The 15,740-nt window shown below is 39.5% G+C and overlaps 1 protein-coding gene across 3 annotated transcripts in view; it reads right to left on the bottom strand.

The window, feature by feature from the left end:
• rock1 (Rho-associated, coiled-coil containing protein kinase 1) overlaps window positions 1-13,389 on the bottom strand; it is a 33,417-nt gene extending 20,028 nt beyond the window's left edge. For all 3 annotated transcript variants that reach the window (XM_047811369.1, XM_047811363.1, XM_047811355.1), the window contains exons 1-5: window positions 12,551-13,389; window positions 3,610-3,691; window positions 1,993-2,093; window positions 528-665; window positions 236-411 (exon numbers count right to left, since the gene is read on the bottom strand). In XM_047811369.1, the coding sequence (XP_047667325.1) occupies window positions 236-411; window positions 528-665; window positions 1,993-2,093; window positions 3,610-3,691; window positions 12,551-12,643 (590 nt within the window). In that variant the 5' untranslated portion in view covers window positions 12,644-13,389. The remainder of the gene's footprint in view (window positions 1-235; window positions 412-527; window positions 666-1,992; window positions 2,094-3,609; window positions 3,692-12,550) is intronic.
• Between the last annotated feature and the right edge of the window lie 2,351 nt (window positions 13,390-15,740).

Raw genomic sequence — 15,740 nt, forward strand, 5'->3', positions numbered from 1 at the left:
CATTCGCTGTCCGTCAGTCTGTCTGTCTCATTCGCTGTCTTTCATAAACAGAGATTACTGCAGCGAGTCATTATGGAAAAGTGAAATCCATCATGCTTTCCTTCCCATGCTTCTTTATTCTTTTAGAGCTTCTTCAGTCATAATGAACGCTTCGGCTGTGTGTAATTTCCTGCCACTATGTTCTGTAAGTTTCTCTTATTTGAAGCTGGTTAGCGACCCAGTGTGATGAAGTCACCTGTGGATGAATCCCATGGCATGGATGCCGTCGAGCGCCAGCACCACCTCGGCCGTGTAAAAGCGAGCCCACTTCTCGGGCACGTCGTAATTGCTCATCAGATTAACCAGGTCTCCTCCAGGCATGTACTCCATCACCATGTAAAGGTAACGGTCGTCCTGGAAGGCGTAGAAGAGCTGCAGGCGAAACAAGGAGAGAAACCATCACAAGAGTCACACCTCCTTAATAAAGACTAAGAACAGATGTAAAGCGAGTAAAGTGTGTGTTTGTATGTGTGGCATTCACTCTTTACCTGTACAACCCAATTGCTGTTAGCGAAGGCCATGATGTCCCTCTCCTCCCAGAAGAATGCAGAGTCTGAGCGCTTGATCATCTCAAACTTACTGAGAAGCTTCATCGCATACACCTTACTGCTGGCCTTGTGTCTCACCTGTACACACACACACACACACACACACACCTGAGCTTGGGGCTATAATAAAGATCTGACTCTCTACTGTAGGCTCATAAACACCCACACAGTCTCACTGTCCCCTCATCCCTAATGCCTATTGTCCCCTAGTTAGACTACTCCTTTATTATTCAAGCAGTTCTTGTTCCTTAGATATTTAAATTGCCCAAGCATCCTTTGTACCCAATCACTGAAGCTTTCCTAGTTCCCAAAAGCCCACCCATAGTCCCCTAGTTTTCCTAGCTCACTACTGTACGTTTGCGAAGTCCTCTAGACTTCCAGATGCCCTCATTCTCTATCTGTAAAAGTTCCCTATTCTCCAAGCTTCCTAAAACCCCTTAGCTGTCCTGCTTAAGTGATTCTAGTGCCTGAGATTTATAGTTACCTTAATTACGTAAAGAATTTAGACCTCTTAAAAGATTTTTAATTAATCTTATGTGATTAAAATCCATGCTCAATACCCAGAGTAATAAACACTGCTGGAGCTCCTGCTGTAGAAAGCTTCCATAGTCCACTTCTTGTCCTAGTTCCCTGGTCTTCAGGCTGTCCTAGTCCCTTGTTGTCCAAGCTTGGTTAGTCACCTGTTTGTCCTAGTCCCGTTGTAGAAAGGTTCCCTAGTCCTGTTAGTTCCCTAGCTTCCTTAGTCCCCTTGTTGTCCAAGCTTCCATATTCCCTTTGTTGTCCAAGTCACCTGTTGTCCAAGCTTCCCTAGTCCTCTTGTGGTCAAAGTCCCATTGTAGAAATCTTCCATAGTCCCCTTGTTGTCCTAGTACTGTAGCTGTCCCAGTCCCCTGTTGTGCACTCCTCCCTAGTCCCCCCCTTCTTGTCTTAGTTCCCCAGCTATCTTAATCCCCTGTTGTCCAAGCTTCCCTAGTCCCCTGTTGTCCAAGCTTCCCTAGTCCCCTGTTGCCCATGCCCCCCAGTCCCATATTGTCCAAGCTTCCCTAGTCCCCTAGCTGTCAAACTTACCTGCTTTTCACGATATTCCCCTGCCCTACATTCACAGTTAATTAATTCAATTAAAATGTTCAATTCATAAACATATAAATATATAATAATAAGAAGAAGATAGTTAGAAAATAGTTAGTGACTATTAGTGACTTAAAGGAGGTAAACAATGACCTCTTAATAGATTTGTAAGTCATTTGACATGACTAGAATCCAAAGCAATAGACACAGCAGGAGCTGCTGCGCTTAAATAGTAAATAAACCGAAACTTGAATATCAGTGTTTTGTATGAAAACCGAATAAAGATGGAACGTGAGGAGGTGACAAGGACAGAAACAAATCAGGAAGGAGATCTTACGAGCTGCACTTCTCCGAACGCTCCTCTACCGATCACCTTCACCACCTCGTAGTCATCAGCCTTCATCCGCAGATCCCGGATCTTACTGATGGTGTCCTTATCTGCAGAGAAAAGAGAGAAGGTGAGTCCTTCTAATAACACTTTGGCTCTGCCCCTTCACTGCGTCTTGTCCGATACAACAGTGGTCCCCAACCTTTTTTTTTTCGCCGCGGGCCGGTCAATGTTTGATAATTTTACCGCGGCCCGCTGGGGGTGGGGGCTAAACAATTAAATTAAAATGAATAATTTTAATGTAATTGTATTTAAACATGCCTTTTTAACTCACTACAACGCTAAATCAATGAGAACCCTGAGCTTGTTTCTTTACAACGAGACGGTTCCATCTGGGGTAATAGGAGACAATGACACCCGAAGTGTGTCGCTTATGTCCAGTTTATTCCGTTGTTTTGTTTCGGTTGCCATCACTGCAGAAAACCCCGCTTCACACAGATAGCATGTCGGAAATGGCGATAGGGATGTAAGTGCTGTGGTGACAATCTCAGGGTATTCCGCCATGACTTTAATCCAGAACACCGGCAGAGTTTTTAACTTTCTTACGACGTCTGTTTCGTGCTCATTTTTGCTAATTTATGGGTTAAATTTGAGCAAACACAATATACACGTACACCAAGCACTGTTAAACATGACAAAGTACCGGTGAACAGAGAGAAGAGCTATACACACCTTCTCTCTCCACCAAAGCTACAACACCACTGCCGCTCTCAGCCGCTCAGCTCCAGACGTCACCTAAACTCGGCCCGATATCATGATATTTTGCGCATGCGTGGTATCGGTGCGGCTTTAGGTGACGTCTCTCGGCTCCCGGTTAACCTCTCGTCCATGGAAAGTCACACAAACCCGAGAGAAATACACCACAGTAAATAAAATGGAAATAATTTAATGTTCCTTGGGCGGCCCGGTACCATTTGGTCCACAGCCCGGGGGTTGGGGACCACTGCAATACAGGCTTGTCTCAGAGGTGTCTCTTTCGGATCGTTGGCTATGCATTGCAAAATTAACTACATTCGCATCCACTAATAATCTGTTAATCAAACTGCTCTATCGCACCCATCCTGTTGTCATGGAAATGCCAATTCTGTACTATAAACTTTAGACATAATTTGTTTTTGTCATAGTTTGTCAGTACACAGGTTAGTGTGTTAGTTATCCTATTCAATGTTATAAACATTCACATAAAATCGCTTTAGAATAAAAGTGGGATAAAAGACCACTAGCTTTATTTCTTCTAAATGCTTGAGCGGATGAATATAGAGCTAAATTTCCAGCACAGGTCAGAGTGGTAGAAGAATGAACAGGAAGTAAGCAGTGGAGAGGCAAACATGCCTCAGAGCTCAGCAAGTCTAAAAATAAACCCCATTAAACCCTATTATACAGTTAAAATAATGAGGCGAGTTAAATCCAGCTGTTCAGCCAGAGATGAAACCCCCGGACATACGCCGTCTCGCTGTTCACACTCCTTATTGTAATGTGGACCTATGACCTACCTTTGAACTTGTGGTTTATCTGGTTAGCAGCACTGATGGTGATGTGTGTTTGTGTATTAAGTCGATTACTCACATCTGCTTAAGAAGTTGTCGATGCTCTTGTTCTTCCTCAGGGCAGGAAAATCGAGGTCGTAGACCAGAGCATCCAAACCGTCCTAACAAAAACACACACACACACACACACACACGTTAAACCAGGTTAGTTATCAAAATATATTTTCCAAAATAATAACAACTAATTACAGTATAAACTTTGGAACATAGGGCACGCCCATATTACACACGGTTCGTTTTCCACCCGACATGTCGCCAACCAATCAGAACACAGTTCAGTTCCAGACATGTCACTGTTGCCAATAGAAATCAGAAGGTTTTAATGAAAATTAAAGCTATATTTCATTCATGTTTATTATTCAGATGAGTAATTGGTGCTGTTGTGTATGTGAATGTTTTTGCACCCACTGCCACATGAACACAGCATTGAGGCCATTAAAGGCCACGTGGTCTGTTATTTACAGATAATCCACTGTAATCTTACACCCGTCACACTGACACACTACTCTCTTAGTGGGGCAGCAGCAGGTATATACACAGACAGACAGGTAGACAAGACAGGCCGATACTCACAGACAGACAGGTAGACAAGACAGGCCAATACTCACAGACAGACAAGTAGACAAGACAGGCCGATACTCCCAGACAGACAGGCCGATACTCACAGACAGACAGGTAGACAGACAGGCCAATTTATACAGAGAGACAGGACAAAGTACAGGTAGAAGAATGGGTCTATATACACACAGGCAGACAGATAGACAGACAGGTCAATACACAGGTAGACAGACAGGGCAACATACATAGACAGAGAGGTAGACAGACAGGTCAAGTAACTAAGCTGAGAGACTGATGAAGCAGCTATATAGCGAATATAATAATACATGTTCAGACTGACAGATAATCTAAAACATAGAAAGGCTAGGACAGGAATTATCTCTCAGTTTGGCTGAGAAACTGAAAACCATACAAACTGTCTGTCTGCAGTGAGAGAGACACTAGTTCGGCACTCCACCACTGTGTGTGTGTGTGTGTGTGTGTGTGTGTGAGTCGACCAATCAGGCGAGTCGTTGTTGACCTGACGTCCTGTCTCTTCGCATTCCTGTGCAGGATACTGCACGTCAGACAGCTATTTTAAGAATGTGGCTGAACACGCTCACTTGCACGTGTCTCTGTGTGTGTGTGTGTGTGTGTGTGTGTGGTACAGGGAAGATCAGAAATAGAGGGGAGGACCAGGACCTTTATTCCCCAACACTCACCACCACATCTCTCCTTTATCTTACTCCCTTCCTTATAAAAGCACAGGGAACATGAGCAAAAATTGCTCAAAAAAAAAAAAAAAAAACTCGGAGAGTTTGTATTTAGCTCTGAAGACAGACAGGCATTTAAAGCACTAAACACATCCAGATTCAGTAAAGTACAGCCCTATTCTACAGAAGGTTAAATAGAAGGAGGAAGACAGAGACAGAGGTGGAGATAGAGGATGAAATGGAGCGAAACAAGGAGGAGATGGAAAAGAACCGGGAATAGAAGGAAATGAAGGAGATGGTTTAGAAGGGGATGGAGATGAATGAGAGGACAAGATGATGATGGAGATGGAGGAGGAGATGGCAGAAATGAAGATGGCAGAAGAATGTAGAGAAGGACGTGGTGGAGACGGCGGAGGACGAGGACGTGGTGGATTTGGATGAGAAGGTGGAGGAGAAGGAGGACATGGTGGAGATGGAGGAGGAGGAAGAGGAGATGGAATCCACACAAGCACTTTTCCAGTGAATCTTTGATTTTCATGTGCTGCTTAACCGCAGTGTCTCGTTCCAGCGCAGACTGAACGTAACCACTAGTGTGGCTAAATCATGTGCTGAAGGCCTCAACGCGTCCCTTCTGGCACAAAGGAGCTCATTCTTCCTCCCGTGTGCGTGTGTGAGTGTGTGTGTGTGTGTGTGTGTGTGTGTGTGTGTGTGTGTGTGTGTGTGTGTGTGTGTGTGTGTGAGATACACCACCAAACTGCTTCCCCTTAACACACATACAGCTCCATCAGATCAAAGACAGCACTGTTCACTTCACATCCACAAAGACACACATTTATCATCACAATTCATGACAAATTGTTTAATTAGTAGTCTTACTAAATGAATATCATATAGAGGAAAAAAAACTAAACACTAAAAACATAATAATAATAATAATAATAATAATAATAATAATAATAATAATAATAATAAAAACAAAAAGCAAAAAAAAATTTGGAACAGGAAAAAAAGTTTATCATAAGCAAGCACAGACACGCACACGCATGCAGACACCACTGATTCGGTCTGGCTGAGCGTCTTGACTCCACAGGGTGTGTGTGTGTGTGTGTGTGTGTGTGTGTGTGTGTGTGGGTGTGTCTATCCTGTGAGAAGACTGCAGTGTGATGGAGGAAAAGATGAAAGTGAAGGAAGACACAGCGAGTGTAATAGCAACAGTTGCTCAACATAACTGCTCATCCGCCGATCAACCGCTGCTGATGACATCACACATTCACGACATCGTCTTTTCCACCGCAGTCGTGAGATCTGTGATATTTAACTGTCTGCTGCGGTCTCATAAGTTTCGACCTTTGACTGAAGAGCGTTCATACACCGTCTTCTACGTACACACAGGAAAGTAACACCATCAAAAAGAAACATGTGACCAGGCTGTCCTGAAAACTTACAGTTTCACCTCTTTACACTGGAGACTCCTTCCCTACATTTCATAAACATCTCAAAGCTGACACTCAGATGCTAGAAACTGCCACATAATATACATGACTGAGGGTCTTTTAAAGAAGATCAACGGATTTGTGTCTGTTTATCATTAACCTGCAGTATTTCACCGTTTCACCAGATAAACCAAATAAAAGCACACAAATTACATAAACTACATTCATTTGTCCAACGACGTTCCTAATAACCGTGTCTTGATTATAAACCTACAACAATTCAGAAACTCTCTTATTCAATCCAATGAAGTTACTCACAGTGTGTTGAGTCAAAGTGACATACTAGGATGTCTATAGATTTTAAAGAGTGACACACATACACAGCTGAATGCAGCTATAACCTAACACACACACAAGCAGTGTTTTCCCCTTAGAAGTCCACATGAATGGAGGCCATTTTTTTGCTACCCCACCCACTGCTTAATAAAATTCCACGCTAATCAAACAAGCTCTTGTCTGTGTCTGTCTGTGTGTGTGTGCGTGTGTGTGTGTGTGTGTGTGTGTGTGTCTGAGAGAGGTTATAGCTGTTTCCCTGCTGCTTTCACACAATGCCACTAGAGTATTTTTGCCTTATCTAGAGGCTGCCGAGTTCTGGAATCTAATTTGTCAGCAGGTACTGTTCCATTTACTATTAATACGTCAATATTAATAATGCAATATTGTTTATATAGTAACAACACATTCACAGTCCAGTGGTACCTCAGTTACCTCAACATAGCTCGATGTTACCTTAGAAACAGCTACAGCTCAATTTACCTCAGAAATATCAGCCCCAGCTCAACATTCCTTTATTTACCTCAGTCATGGCAAACCATTACCTCAGTTACCTCGTCCGTGGTAACCCATTACCTCAGTTTCCACAACAATAGCTCAAACTTATTTCAGAAACATCAGTGAAAACTTGATTACATCAGCCAAAACCATTACCTCTCTTAGTATCTTCAGCACCAGCTCAACATTACCTCAGTATATTCAGCACCAGCTCAACATTACCTCAGTATCTTCAGCCACAGCTCAACATTAACTCAGTATCTTCAGCCATAGCTCAACATTACCTCAGTCTCATTAACCATAGCTCAACATTACCTCAGTATCTTTAGCCATAGCTCAACATTACCTCAGTATCTTCAGCCCCAGCTCAACATTACCTCAGTATCTTTAGCCCCAGCTCAACATTACCCAAGTATATTCAGCCCCAGCTCAACATTACCCAAGTATATTCAGCCCCAGCTCAACATTACTTCAGTATCTTCAGCCATAGCTTAACATTACCTCAGTATCATTAACCATAGCTCAACATTACCTCGGTATCTTCAGCCATAGCTCAACATTACCTCGGTATCTTCAGCCATAGCTCAACATTACCTCGGTATCTTCAGCCATAGCTCAACATTACCTCAGCATCTTCAGCCATAGCTTAACATTACCTCATTATCTTCAGCCCCAGATCAACATTACCTCAGTATCTTCAGCCATAGCACAATATTACCTCAGTATCATTAGTTAGTTAGTTACTGTAGTTTACTGCCATGTCAGCTACTGAGGCTATCTTCATGGCAAGAACGGTTAATAAGAACTACAATAACTTAAAATCACAGGAATAAATATTGACAAATATAGACAACTTAAATTAAATTTTTTACATTAATATATGTAACTCAAACTCTAAAACTTTTTCTGATGAAACCTTGTAAAATAGCTCTTTAAATGAATTGGCCTCATAAAATACCCTTCTGTGGTCATTATATGCAGGACAGTCCAACAGAATGTGTTTGACAGTAAGGAGAATGCTGCAGTACGAGCACTGAATGGGGTCCTCCTTTCAGCAGGTATTCATGTGTCAGCCTTCAGCCTTGTATGTCCGATTCTACATCTGGTTAAGTTCATCTGATCGAATCTCTAGCTCGTAGGTATTAGAGACCTGGTAGTAATTTCAGGGTGTATTTCAAACAATTTGTTATTCGACCATGTATTCCATTCCTCTTGCCACTTATTTAGTACATAGTCATTGATAATAGGTCTATATTCCGAGGGAGGAATTTGTCATCCAGTCACATTCTGCCTTAAAGCTTTCTTAGCAGCTGCATCAGCTCGCTCGTTTCCTCAGTATCATTAACCATAGCTCAACATTACCTCAGTATTATTAACCATAGCTCAACATTACCTCAGTATCATCAGCCGCAGCTCAACATTACCTCAGTATCATCAGCCGCAGCTCAACATTACCTCAGTATCATCAGCCGCAGCTCAACATTACCTCAGTATCATCAGCCGCAGCTCAACATTACCTCAGTATCATCAGCCGCAGCTCAACATTACCTCAGTATCATCAGCCGCAGCTCAACATTACCTCAGTATCTTCAGCACCAGCTCAACATTACCTCAGTATCTTCAGCACCAGCTCAACATTACCTCAGTATCATCAGCCGCAGCTCAACATTACCTCAGTATCATCAGCCGCAGCTCAACATTACCTCAGTATCATCAGCCGCAGCTCAACATTACCTCAGTATCATCAGCCGCAGCTCAACATTACCTCAGTATCATCAGCCGCAGCTCAACATTACCTCAGTATCATCAGCCGCAGCTCAACATTACCTCAGTATCATCAGCCGCAGCTCAACATTACCTCAGTATCTTCAGCACCAGCTCAACATTACCTCAGTATCTTCAGCACCAGCTCAACATTACCTCAGTATCTTCAGCACCAGCTCAACATTACCTCAGTATCTTCAGCACCAGCTCAACATTACCTCAGTATCATCAGCACCAGCTCAACATTACCTCAGTATCATCAGCACCAGCTCAACTTTACCTCAGTATCATCAGCTGCAGCTCAACATTACCTCAATATATTCAGCCCCAGCTCAACATTACCTCAGTATCTTCAGCCATAGCTCAACATTACCTCAGTATCTTTAGCCATAGCTCAACATTACCTCAGTATCATTAACCATAGCTCAACATTACCTCAGTCGCATTAAACATAGCTCAACATTACCTCAGTATCATCAACCATAGCTCAACATTACCTCAGTATCATCAGCCATAGCTCAACATTACCTCAGTATCATCAGCCGCAGCTCAACATTACCTCAGTATCTTCAGCCCCAGCTCAACATTACCTCAGTATCTTCAGCACCAGCTCAACATTACCTCAGTATCTTCAGCACCAGCTCAACATTACCTCAGTATCTTCAGCACCAGCTCGTTACCTCAGTATCATCAGCCATTGCTCCATGTTACTTCAGTATCAGCCACAGCTCAACATTACCTCAGTATCATCAGCCACAGCTCAACATTACCTCAGTATCTTCAGCCACAGCTCCACATTACCTCAGTATCTTCAGCCACAGCTCAACCTTACCTCAGTATCTTCAGCCACAGCTTAAAATGCCCTAGGTATCCTCAGCCACAGATCCATGTTACCTTGTTACTTCAACAGTTACCTGGGCCACAGTTCTGCATTACCTCGGTTAGAGCTGCAAGTTACCTCAGTCACCTCACCCACAGAGGAAAATGACCTCAGCACAATGTTACCTCAAACACAGATCGACATTGTCAGTTACCTCCACTGCCACGTTACCTCATTTACCTCAGCTACAGCACAGTGATTTTAGCTGCCTCAGGTCATGCAGATGTACTGGCAGCTGAGAACACAGCAGGCCAGAACAAGACAGTGAAGAAAAAGTGACGTCAGGTGAATAAACCCAGATCTGACTTCCCACCCCCCCACCCCCCACCCCGAAAACTAAACACCCAGCTTAGCTTATTGAAGGCTGCCAGAAAACATGATGCTAGATCTTTATTATTATTAAGCTCTTATCATAAAATCAGTAAAGAGAGAACATACTCGAGGAAAAAAAGGTTTAAGACCTGGCCACTTCCATCTTCATGCAACATGCCACTCAAAAGCAAAATAAATATCATGTGACCATTCGATGTCTTTAGACAAGATCAAGACATGGACTATTAAATCAGTTAGTCTTAAACACTGCTGAATTCAGGTGTGTTCTGTTTTACTCCCCATCCATGATCTAGTGTCTCATTAAAAAGAAAAAAAGGGGAAGTGAGCGAGGAAAAGAAACCTCACAGAGAACCGTGTGATCAACAAAACACCACGAGAGCATGCTGAAAACCTCAAATACAAATACATCACTTGTTATAACAGGTCATTAATAAAAGATGCACATCAACAGATCATAGGACAACGAATACTCGCATCTACATCATCATATACAATTTCATGCAAATTGTTTAGCCTTAAGCTAACATTGCTAATAATAGAAGGTTTAATAACACAGTAATTTATCATAACCATAATTGCTTTATGAGAGAAATAAAATACGTTTTGACTCAAGCATGATTAACACGATTTGAAAAAAAATATGCTCTCAATATTCAACAGGATTTTCTTTGCCCTCGAGCAAGTGCTCTGACTTCTGTGCAGCGATGCTTTGTAATTTTCACAATTAGTCTTCAGTCATCTGTTTATGTTTATAACACAGATTAAAAGCATCCGATACAGGAAGTGAAATCACGCACTTCAACAACGGCCTGAAAACAACATGACGGTTGCCATGGCTCACAGAAGACAGGAATAACTGTGTGGTTAAAAGGTTAATATACTTTCAATATACTATTACAAACCTTAGTGCACCTCATAATGCAGCTATGACTTTATATAAATGGTGATGAAGCTTAAGCCACCTCATAATGCAACAAACTTTATAAAAGAACCGAATAAGGCAAACTTTCAATAAACTGTTACGAAGCTCGACTGACCTTATAACGCAGCTATATGAAAAATACTAAGCATTTTTCGATCACATTATCACACAAAAATAATTTAAAAATTAAACTCATAATAGAGCTGCCATAAAACTTCGATAACTGTACCACTATAATTATAAGCAAACTGTTATAAAGCATGTTAATTTCATAAGAAATGTATGAAATTCATAACTGCAAAAAGCAGACGGTCATTTAAATGCTATAAAGCTTTGCTTGGAATATAGCAATGCATTAAATTGTGTATAAAGCTTAGTAACAATTGCAGGTAGGTTAAAGATGATTAAAGCACTAATGCTACAGAAAAACTAAAGGAGCTAAGGATTGAAGTTGTAAAGTGCTGTTATGAAATGTCTGTGCAGCTACAGAGAAACTTATAAAGCATACTTGGTGTTAACAAGCAGAGTACATTTACATTTACAGCAGCGACATACAAAAGTGCTTAAGTCTCTTAAAGATTATTACAATTAGCTCAAGGTTTAAAAATGCTATGAAGCTTTAAAGAGCAGATATGAAGCTTTGGTATGGGCATAAAGCAGGTGAAAACTTATTAAATGTTTATGAACCTACAAGAAAATTATAATAAAGGCTTACTGAAACACTACAAAGTTACAGAGAAACTATTATATGGTCATTAAAAGCTTAATAAAATGATATGAAGCTATAAATAACAATTATAAAGCTTAGACATCTCACTTTGCCCAATTTCACTATGGGGATTAATAAAATGTAGCTGTTATGTAGCTAAAGTATAAATAGTTTGCACCATATTAGAATATTATGAAGCTGTAAAGAGCTGTTATGAAGCTTGTGTAACATAAAGTAGCTTAGGCCTAATTACACTTTCATAGGGTTGTAAGGAGCAGTTATAATGCTCAGGAACTGTACAAGGTAGTTAAAGGCTTATTGAGTCCCTATGAAGCTGTAAAGAACTTTTATGAAGCTCGTGTACCGTATGAAGTAGCTTAGGCCTAATTACAACCCTATGAAGTTGTAAAGAGCAGTTATAAAGCTCAGGAACTGTACAAGGCTGTTAAAGGCTTAATAAGACCTTATGAAGGTGCAAAGAGCAGTTATAATGCTCAGGAACTGTACAAGGTAGTTAAAGGCTTATTAAGACCCTATGAGGCTGTAAAGAGCTGTTATGAAGCTTGTGTATCTTATAAAGTAACTTAGGCCTAATTACAACCCTATGAAGGTGTAAAGAGCAGTTATAATGATCAGGAACTGTACAAGGTAGTTAAAGACCCTATGAAGACCCTTATTAAGACCCTATGAAGCTATGAGCATAAGAGTCTTTGTGAGTGGTGTATAAAGTGATGAAGGGCTTTAGTAAAACGCTATGAAGGTGTATAGAGCAGTTATGAAGCCTCTGTATGAAGCAGCTGAAAGCTAATTAAAGTGCTAAAAGTCAATGCTAACTCACCAGCAGACAGTCGGTGTTGATCTCTGACTTCGGATCATTCAACATGGAATCGATTTTCTCAAAACGAGCCGTTAAACTCTCCCCAGCAGACATTTTTATCTCTTTTTAAAGTCCAATCCCACGATAAATTAAAATATATATATATAGTTTGTTTTAATCCTTGCGACCGTCCAGCTAATAAGTTTAGCCTGCTAGCTCCAGCTAGCTAACTTCCTTTTGACTCCGAGTCAACTGATCAGAGGAGCCGATTCTTCTGTCTTTTAACCTTTTCAGTCTCGTCACCGCGTATAAAGGAGCGAAACACGACAAAAATCCACATGTTCACAGAACAACAGTCTAAAAAATAAAAAGGGAGGTCGTTTTAATCCTGATTAGTCCATTGCAAGTCGGCAAAGAAAACAAAAAAAAAGTTCCAGCAACTGATTTGTGCCTTAAATTAGCGCCCAAATCCTCACACAAGGAGTCGATGTGTTTAAAATGACTTATAAAGGCTCGAGAAGTGAATAAAAATCATATATAACGTTATAAAGCTCCCAGGCCTGAATCCAGATCGCTGTGACAGCTGCAAAGAAGCGGCGGAAAAAAAACTTCGCCTTCACAATTTGAAACAGTTAAAAAAAAAAAAGTAATGATCCGTGTTTTAAAAAGTGTCCTGTGTGTTTACACCTCAGCTTATAGACGTCACCAAGGCGTGCAGTAATCCGGACACGTCTACTGGCGTCCACACATCGACCTAACACTCGCTTATCGACGTTGTTTGTTTCAAAAATAATAAATTCTCCCAGTGCCCGAGCAACATGTCCGCCTTCCTGTTCAAACTGCTTTAAAACTTAGTGCTGAACGCGCATGCGCAACACGCCTCTAAGGCTCGTACACGTTAAAGCGTACTGCGCATGCGTTACATCTGTATTTTCGGTATACAATGATTAATATGAGCCTACATGCCAAAAACAAAAGTAATGTCAGAAATATTTTTAATGGGATAAACTAAGCTTTACTACTGCTACTGCTTCCACTACAACCAACAACAACAAACAATGCTCTTCTTATTATTATTATTATTATTATTATTATTATTATTATTATTATTACTACTACTACTACTATTGTTGTTGTTCTTATTATTATTATTATTATTATTCTTATTATTATTATTATTATTATTATTATTATTATTATTATTATAAGAGGAAGAAGATTCTTATTAAGAAGATGAATAATAGTAAGAAGAAGAAGAAAATAATAATAATAATATTCTTCTTCTTATTATTATTATTATTATTATTATTACTACTACTACTATTGTTGTTGTTCTTCTTCTTCTTATTATTATTGTTCTTCTTCTTATTATTATTATTATTATAAGAGGAAGAAGATTCTTATTAAGAAGATGAATAATAGTAAGAAGAAGAAGAAAATAATAATATTCTTCTTCTTTTTATTATTATTATTATTATTATTATTATTATTATTATTACTATTACTATTATTGTTGTTGTTGTTGTTCTTCTTCTTTTTAACATTATTGCTATTATTAACAACAACAACAACAACAACAACAACAACAACAACAATAATAATAATAATAATAATAATAATAATAATAATAATAATATATTTTTGGAAACAAACATTTTTGGATGTATATACAGGTATGTTACACAATAACTCATAGGTTTAGAAAAAAATTCTAATCTGCTAAGTACAATATAGCATTATTTAACAATCACATTTTTTATTGTGACTATATATAGATTTATACTGAATCTATGCATTTTCTTTACATATTTACTTCGGCAGATTTTTACAAAACGTTTCTTTAGTCTTTCTTTGACAAGAAATATGGTTCAGACACTGTTAAAGCTCTAATAGTTTTAATACACATAGTTTGTATTTTAAGTCTAGTTTCATTAAATTAACAAAAGACGTTTTAATTTAACTAGTCGTAATCTTTGTTTATTCTATTTATTTCTCATTATAGTAGTGTATTGCTCATTAAGCAGGAAGTAGGTGTGGTTTTGCAAGAGCCCACAACACAATATGCTACATGAATATAATTCATTCATTTTAAATGCATTTAAGAGCATTTAACTGACACAACTGACACAATCGACACAACCCCAGAGTGTATACACCTGGATGGTAAAGCTTGTTGAAGTGTGTTGTTCTTTATTCTCACAGATAGACAGCACATTCATTTGAATGTAAGATCTATGTCAGGGCCAGAACTTCCAGAACATCGCGTCAATAACACATCATCTGTTAGAGGAATAACATGTCATCTGTTAGAGGAATAACGTGTCGTCTGTTAGAGGAGTAACATGTCATCTGTTAGAGGAATAACATGTTTCTGTTAGAGGAATAACATGTCATCTGTTAGAGGAATAACATGCCATCTGTTAGAGGAATAACATGCCATCTGTTAGAGGAATAAAATGTCATCTGTTAGAGGAATAACATGCTTCTGTTAGATGAATAACATGCTTCTGTTAGAGGAATAACATGTTTCTGTTAGAGGAATAACATGTCACCTGTTAGAGGAATAACATGCCATCTGTTAGAGGAATAACATGTCATCTGTTAGAGGAATAACAATAACATGTCATCTGTTAGAGGAATAACATGCCATCTGTTAGAGGAATAACATGTCATCTGTTAGAGGAATAACAATAACATGTCATCTGTTAGAGGAATAACATGCCATCTGTTAGAGGAATATGTCATCTGTTAGAGGAATAACAATAACATGTCATCTGTTAGAGGAATAACATGCCATCTGTTAGAGGAATAACATGCTTCTGTTAGAGGAATAACATGTCACCTGTTAGAGGAATAACACGCCATCTGTTAGAGGAATAACATGTTATCTGTTAGAGGAATAACATGTCATCTGTTAGAGGAATAACATGTCATAAGTTAGAGGAATAACATGTCACCTGTTAGAGAAATAACAATAACATGTCATCTATAAGAGGAATAACATGTCACCTCTTAGAGGAATAACAATAACATGTCACCTGTTAGAGGAATTACATGTCACCTGTTAGAGGAATAGCATGCCATCTGTTAGAGGAATAAAATGTTTCTGTTAGAGGAATAACATGTTATCTGTTAGAGGAATAACATGTCATAAGTTAGAGGAATAACATGTCACCTGTTAGAGGAATAACATGTCACCTGTTAGAGGAAT

This window comes from Tachysurus fulvidraco, chromosome 1 (assembly GCF_022655615.1).
Source record: "Tachysurus fulvidraco isolate hzauxx_2018 chromosome 1, HZAU_PFXX_2.0, whole genome shotgun sequence".
NCBI classification, from domain to species: domain Eukaryota; kingdom Metazoa; phylum Chordata; class Actinopteri; order Siluriformes; family Bagridae; genus Tachysurus; species Tachysurus fulvidraco.